We start from the raw sequence: 8,368 nt of genomic DNA, 5'->3' as shown, positions 1-8,368 counted from the left end.
TGCCAGTGGTGAACTAAAAAGGAAAATACACTGCGGTTCATTACATTCACATGTATGTTGAGGCACGAACGACAACTCTGCTAGGAGAATGGCATTTGTCGTCTGCTTCAACAGGCAGTGGTTGTCTTTCCATACCGTAGTTAAGGCTCCTAAACACATACTTATTTGCAAAATATGGTCTGTAACATAAGCGTGAGCTAACGCTCACACTAAAAATGACTATCTGGTCTATAAAGCTTCATGCTATATTTAGAAGTTTGTATCCGATTAACTGTGCACAATTTGTACTTTAATCGATATATAATTATGTTTTACCCCACGTTCACTTAAATATTATGACGTAGACCATTATAGTTCCAAAATCAGACCACCATTCTTGCAGGTTGAATTCATTCTTGCAAAAAGTGCTCTATGAATATGGTATGATTAAATCATAGTATGCACTGAGAAACTGATACAGTTCAACATGGGCTAAACATGTATTTCGTTATAAATATGAAATCATATGTTGCAAATGATTGCGCATTTTAATAGGACTATATATCTTCGATACAACCATATATTCATGTGATACATTTCTGACCACAACTCTGCTTTTTTGTGTATAAGGGAATAACAATGAAACTCAAAATTCGAAATAATCGCATGAAATTGAAAGATGGTTGGTTCATTCATTTATTTGTCACCCAATACTAAAACAGTTTAAATATCATGGTATGAATGCAATCATAAAACAATCGTCATTCTTTGGAGTTATTATTACATTTATACTACTTGTTGTATTCGCATCCAGCACGGGTTTCGACTAAGTCATGACTTATATTAGTTTGCCCTGTCAGAAAGTGTTAGGGCTTTAAGCAATAACACTTAAACCGTTATATGAACTCATATTAAATGACAATTTTATTTCCAAAATATTAATTCCTTTTACATGTTATCGTGTTTGTTATTGTTGTATGGTGTATTATGTAAGTGAGTGGTATATCCTTCATTACGTTTATACTTTCGCAACGTTTTCACAACGTCTGTTATCTGGTAGTCCTAGCAAATGTAGGTTTTAACAGATTTTACTAGATTATTATTATAAGCGTTGGGTTAGTTTGACAATATTAATTAGGACAATAATAGCCATTTTAATAAATGCTATGATGAGATATATACATGAGCAACATATTTTTACCTGTTATAATATACAGTTATTAATGGTCGATGTATGCTCGATTTAAACAAAAAGATATTGTTTCAAACCAAGATGGTAAAACATCAAGAATCAAACAAAGTACATACATGGACACAAGACTCAAGTTAAGTACGTAAATGAAAACATGAATCAATTAAAGTACTCAATTTAAAACAATAAGCAAATAACGTTATCTAATATAAAAAACAATAATAAAGTTCGAAAATAAAGATAGGAATGACAGCATGCAGCCGTATACGTAAATGATTCCGCTAAACAGTTTTAAATACAAACGACTCGGCTCAGTTCACATTCGAATGTATCTCAAATATTTCTGTTTCGAACGTTGACTTATACAATTGTATATACATATTTGTATCTTTAATCCTTGCATTAAATGTATTTAAACATCATTTGTATAAATTATTTGTGCAAGTCTTTTGGTTTTCACATGACCATTGGACATTAACATTACAGCAATACATGTTATTAACGAACTACATGTTGTTTTGAATTGAAAATCAACTTAACTATGGTAAGTATCATTAGATGATTTTGTATTTGGTTCTATTTTATGACTTATTTTGTCGCTGCCTATGGCACGTTAAAAACCATGACGTTATCATTGCTTTCAAAACCCACTATAACTGAATCAGTGATGCAGCTGTAGGTGACTGAACATGGCATTTTCACTCCGTCCTTCTCAGTGTGACCAGCTTCTTCTTTCCCTCGCTGTCCACCTGTATAATATTATTTGATCCATGGCCACAAACGAGCACTTGTCCACCAGCTGTCACATGAACACCCCGTGGGCCTTTTAGATCAATGTCAGAAAAGGTGGAGATAACTTTTCCATCCATGGCAAGTGTGAGAAGTGTGTGTTTGTTATTGTTGGTGACGTAGATCTGGTCACCCATGAAGTTTACAGCACATTTGTACACTGCAGACAAAAAAGCATTATACGACAATATCTATATGCAATTATTCGGGAATCGGTTAAAAATCATATGTTATTATTCTGGTCACTCGATTTACATGAGGAAAAGGGACCTAAGAACATTGTGTATGGCTAGAATTTGAATAGCACGTTTAGCGCCATGGCACACCGTGCTTATTTAAGTGGAAACAATAACATAGATACTATTAATAATCTAAATGACCTTATATTTGAAAGCATATTTTCGCTTTCCAACCTTTTTTCAAAGATTTATTGTATCGCTATTTCATGTGAGTACACAATTTGGTATATATGTAAACATCTTAACAAATTGTGAAACTTAAGTGATTAACTATAGATTCGTGATTCACGAGATCTATTAGTTATTTTTGTTTCTTTAGACATTTGTATTGTTATTACTATAATGAAAGAGAATGTGTCCACTACCTGTATTAGAACTCGTTGTGTCCTCGAACAGTTTCTTTACTATTGTTCCAGTCAGAGTGTACTGATAAAGAGCATTACCGGAAGTTACGTACAGATCACCCTCATGATGGGCAACACCAAAACACCTATGTGGAAGCTGAAGCATCCATCCCTTCTCCAACCTGTCATTCCTGACAGTTATCACCTGTAGAACGTGTAAACCGGCAATACCGCTTGTCTCATTTGTTGTAACAACCACCTCACTTGCAGATATCAGACACATGTCATATGAAAATTTAAGAACTTCGCAATTGCTCAAACACTGATAATTCTTGTCTAACAGTTTGACTTTATCGTTATTATAGTCCAGTAAAAGTGTCTCGCCAGTAGGAAGCTCACATATTGCATATGTATGGCATGTAAACCTATCAGTCGACATTTTAACGCTATATTCTGACTTTTTATGCAGCGAAATAACACCATTCGGCTTGCAAACTCTCCCCAGTCCTGCACATTTGAATAAATACCTCTCAATGTCGTTACTGGGTACAAATTCCATACCATATTCATGTGTTACTTTCGACTCTTTTAGAAATAACTCAGAGTCCTTGATCTGTTTTTGACTTTTTTCTAAAGCTATAAAAAGAAGTTTACTACTCTTGTTGCAAACTTCATTTGCCACTTTACTGAGACATTGCAGACTTTCATGAATGCTGTCTGACTTATCTCTTTCTTTAGTAAGAGATATTTTAGATTTAGCAATCAATTTTTCCACTTCTTGCATTGTTGCTCTTTCTAGCCGATCTAATTCTTTATTTATTTTCTGTCTCATTGTGTCGATCTCTTCCTTAATTTGCTGGTATTTCATCTCAAGCGACAGAAGATTGCATTCTGATTTGTTTTTCAGGTTCTTCAATTCTTCTTGTATTTTCTGAATGTTTGATGACAGATGATGGACGTCTGCAATTGAATATTTGTTTGCCTCCTCTATAAGGCTGACGTTACTGCATGATCTACAATGAACAACTTTGTATGTACCTTCATTCTGCGCTAGTGCTATCTTCGCTCAGAAAAGTTCATTTAAAAGATATAGAGAATACTAGGTTAGCGTTGAATACAGAGAAGTTTATGTTGCGAGGCTTAGAACGCCGGGAGCGCGAGCCTTGGCGAGCGCTTTCGGTGTTCGAGCCGAGCAACATAAACTTCTCTGTATTCAACGCTAATCCTAGTATTATATTTATCCCATTTGATTTTTTTTCAACTTGACATTTAACATAAATAGATCTAATAACCTTAACAATAATTTTAATTCGGTCTTAAAAGCGCTTAAAATCTAACGAATGTAACCATGCGTAGTGATATAAATGTATTTGTTTTGGTACTCAAAATAATATTTCAAAATTCGCACACAAACTGTAAAACAAGTAAAAATATCACCATATGCCTCGATTCAAGTGTACGCAGTATCCGAATTGTAACACATTACGACCGCAAAAAAAGAAGATTTTACTTTACTATATTTCATTTTATTTTCGAAAGAAAATGATCAAAATCCAATATGGCGGCGATTGCTTCCTGACAAAATGATGTCGATGTCAACATGTACACCGTCGACGAACTTGACAATTTCGACGAGTAAACAGACAATTGCAGCGACTGACCCTTTATTTGACCTTATATACAAGGCAATACGTTTTCCGACTTCGGACGACGAATTTAAGTACGCGCAGAACGTGTTTTTATATAATGTTATGGGTATGCCGTGTGTGATCAGATGCATCAATGGCGTCCATGTTAAAATCATTTTCCCGAGAACAGGGAACGACAAAAGTACCAAAAAAGCAAAACAGGTTCGAACTAGTATCTTACCTTTAATTATCCTTTAAAATCCATCTAATAATCCATTTAACTCAATAATTGACGTTTTTGCATCTAGGGTCTTTAATAATTATTTTAGCATAGTTAAATAAAGACCCTTATGCCATCCTATCACTATATTCAAATGAGTTTACGAACTCAATAAAATTTCTTCTTCGTTACACGCTACGTCATGTACTCTACATTAATGCTGTTAAAATGAACCGGAGCAGTTTATCAAATAATAGCCGTTGGTAAACTCGGTTGCATTTGCAGATTTCTGCAAACAAACATAATTATGTTTAAACTTGCACACTTTTTTATTTGTCTATGGTAAATGCGCTTAGTGTACAAGAAAATAATTTAATATATTAATACACAAAGAATGAAAACATTCCATTACACAACAAATAAATGAGTGGATAATACCCGTGTACAAAATGGGACGTTCCGAATTCCAGTGTTGTGCTATTTTTACCATCTTATACTTTACACAGCTCTATGCCTAACGTGAATTAAATCGGAAAGCAAATATTGCAGATTATTAATGAATTGTGCGATATGTGTATGACTTGGTGTAAATTCTTAAATCTCAAAAGAATATGCATGGGTTATAAACAATGCACATTACACGAAATAAGGAAAATGTGATAAATTGACAATTCAAATATGTCGATATACAGTACATGTACATGTGAAATAAGTTCATTTTTTTTAGGGATGGGAATGATGCAATAAGTGTCATTTTCAGCTGATTCATCATTATACGGATGGCGAAAAATTATTTCATATGACTAGTATTAAAGATTGAAGGTCGTATAATTTTGAAGCTAAAGTTTTCTCGACTTTATTTCTTATGAAAAATCATTCAGTGGTAAAGTAAAAAATAGTCCGTGCACGCGACAGGTATATCCCACAGTGTTGAATACAGGATAGTATATTTCATAAGGTGTTATACCGTCAATGTCGCGTTGAAAATGGGATAAAATCATTTAACATAAATTAATGTAATGTTGGTCACATGGAATAAATTCTCTTAAAAAGTGCCTATCATTAAACTTGTTTTGTTTGTTTGTTTGAATTTTTCACCGTTTGTTTAACAGTATTCCGTTCATATCACGGCGGTCGGTTACCAACTAACACTTTTCGTGGGGTAGCTTAAGCTGCGCTTAGTACACATATTTATGCCAGTTACTGACAATGGCCTGACTAAACCAGAAGTAGGGGAAAATGGTCTTAGAGAGAATTGCATGACCAATCACTACACAAGTTATGTAGCCGGGCCGAGAATTGCGATCCTCAGATTTGTAGCCCTGCACTCTACCAACTACTGCTGGAACTTATCGGGAAATGTAAGTAATGATATCAACAATCAACCTTTAACAGTTAAGCATGTATGTAGTACATTGTCACTCCAAACGTTATATCTGATACTTTAAATCAATGTAAACCTCTCGACTAAAATGTGAAGGTTTAAGTAAACAAATGCGGCAGAGATTTTAAACCATACTGTGCGTTTAATTATATGTACATACATATTTAAATTCGGAATTTATTATAAACATTTCACTTGTAAAATATACCAAAATAGATTAAAGAAGAGCACGCATTTCTCAAGAACCATTTTTCGCGCTGTTCCGTTTGGTTAAAAAACATAATTATTAGAACAAATCACAAATATTTTTTTTTAAACTTACCTGTGATGAAGTGCCACGCAAATGTGACAACAAAGTTGACTATGGTCATCACAGAACAGTTTTATTTTCTCGTCGATATGCTCTCCACACTGCTCCAGACTGTCTAAAGTTGACTTGGCAAGCGGCCATTTATCCATTTGTTCTCTGCCAAACACAGTGTGGGTCTTGTAAAGTTGATTGTGCAGTTTTACACAGCTGTCGCAGAAACCCTTGCAACATTCCTCACAATGACACTGAGCCTCTAGCTCCTTGCAAGCCGAACAAGTTAAGTCCCATATCGTATCTGATTCTTTTGCTGCAAGAGAAAACTCCATGTTGGACGCAATTTTGTTTACAGGTGAAGAAGGAAGTGTTTTTGTTTGTAGCTATGCATAAGGGAGATCATCCTTTATGTATAGCTACAACACAGTTCTCTGTTATTTTATCATACTTCAAAGAGACAGTTTCACTTTTTTCTGTAAGCAATACATTAAATAAAGCTTCATACTTAATTTAAGGTTTATATAACATCGGTAGTTCAAAGTTTGTTTTTTCACTTATATTTACTTTCTGTGTTTGTTTGCTTTTCAAACCTGAAAGATATTCTCTAGTTATTTCACGTTGATCCCATATCTTGTGTAGGTGCGTGCGCAATTTTGCAAATTAGTTTAAAATTTTCAATCATAAGCAAATCTTCGGAATGACAGCCGTTTACGTGATAACATTTACATCAACAGCGAAAACCATAAGATAAATAATGAAAGTTAAGATTGCAATTTTACTATGGATGAAATTTGTTAAACGTTTATTAATATCTCAAAGTATTAAGACAGAGTGTTCGCATGAAAGATTTCTTTGTTGATACTTAAGATTTATATCGCCGTACTTAACGAACATTTTCAACCATATTTCCGATTCTGTTATTTAACCGGAAGTGTCACAAAAGTTCATATTTTTCCCATTTACAAGAAAGGTGACAAATCAATTCTCTTGAATTATCTAGACATTTACACTATAAAAATCATGGCTAGAATATTTTTTACTAGCTTTAAGATATATACTTACAAATAATGCGAAAACAATACAATTGTAAATGATGATTTACCGGTATATGCTTTTAGAAGTAATCCAAGCACAATTGACTGATTATTATATTGAATTCAACATGACATTCGACACGGATTAACACAATTCATTATGGACTTCACTTGTTCAGTCTCAAATAATAACGGCACAATTCAAGTGTTCCTTTACGTGTTATAATGCTGTGAATATAGTGCAATACAGTTAACGACAAGTCACCTTAATTGTCAACGAAATATCGGGGGCCGAAGACTCGCGTTACCTATCATTTGGTCCTCTTGCATTATCTGTACAATCGAAAGTATTATATTAACTACTTAAATTTCTACGTCAATTATCCTTATTTTTTTCCAGAGCAATATTATGAATACACCATACCTATATAAGAAATGAAAGCATGGACTTCAAACGTAGATCATAGTACATGTATTATATCGACAGCAATTTATCATTATAACAACAGTTGTTGCAGACCGTACAGTGATGCAATACGAAAAACACATTCTCACACATATCATAACTGTCTACAAGAAGTATATGTTATTACCAATAAGAATATGCTGCCCAAATACAAATGTATTGTGACATGAATGTCTTTGTTGCGAATAGTTACTGTCTGCTCTAACTCATCATGCAAATATTAAATGAGCGAATGTGTGTTATTGTCTGTACTGAAAGAGTTTGTGTTTGTACTTGTAAGAATGTGTTTTCTATATTTATCAGTGTACTGTCTGCATTAACTGTGATTATTATTATTATAAAGTGCTGCCCATATTGTTAATATATTATGGCGCACGTTTTGAAGTCCACAATAATTTTGACTGTTTTTAACATGAACGCAGGACGAACTGTCTAACACTTTAAGGCTCTTTCGGAAAGGGCTGCGCGTGACTCGATATAATATGAGGCATTAACAGTATAATAAAAAAGATACGGGTCAATCATTTAACTCGCATCCGAAACAGACACAACTGTTATTGCGCTAATGGTTTTTACTATTTGCATGCATAAAGGTTAGTGACAGGTTTATATTGGCGATATGCTGCCTGTATCAAGATAAAAATTATTACGATTTTTTTCAGTTTAGGTGCAAAACAGAAAAGTAAGTAGGAACTAACGTGTTAAATATTATAGATCGATTAACAGCATTGTCAAATTGGAAAAATCTTCAGAGGAAAAGAAAGTTATACTATATATGTAATGTAGTGT

The 8,368-nt window shown here is 33.8% G+C and overlaps 1 protein-coding gene across 1 annotated transcript; it reads right to left on the bottom strand.

The window, feature by feature from the left end:
* Positions 1–662: 662 nt before the first annotated feature.
* On the bottom strand, positions 663–6,564 carry LOC127848768 (uncharacterized). The gene is made up of 3 exons (XM_052381370.1): positions 6,098–6,564; positions 2,565–3,556; positions 663–2,120 (listed from the first exon to the last, which is right to left on the bottom strand). Exons 1-3 carry the CDS (start codon positions 6,409–6,411, stop codon positions 1,870–1,872), a joined length of 1,557 nt encoding a protein of 518 aa, XP_052237330.1. The 5' UTR covers positions 6,412–6,564; the 3' UTR covers positions 663–1,869.
* Positions 6,565–8,368: the final 1,804 nt, after the last annotated feature.

Source organism: Dreissena polymorpha, chromosome 10 (assembly GCF_020536995.1).
Source record: "Dreissena polymorpha isolate Duluth1 chromosome 10, UMN_Dpol_1.0, whole genome shotgun sequence".
NCBI classification, from domain to species: domain Eukaryota; kingdom Metazoa; phylum Mollusca; class Bivalvia; order Myida; family Dreissenidae; genus Dreissena; species Dreissena polymorpha.
Note: the sequence above shows the minus strand (reverse complement) of the source record. Positions and strands in the feature narration are given on the sequence as shown.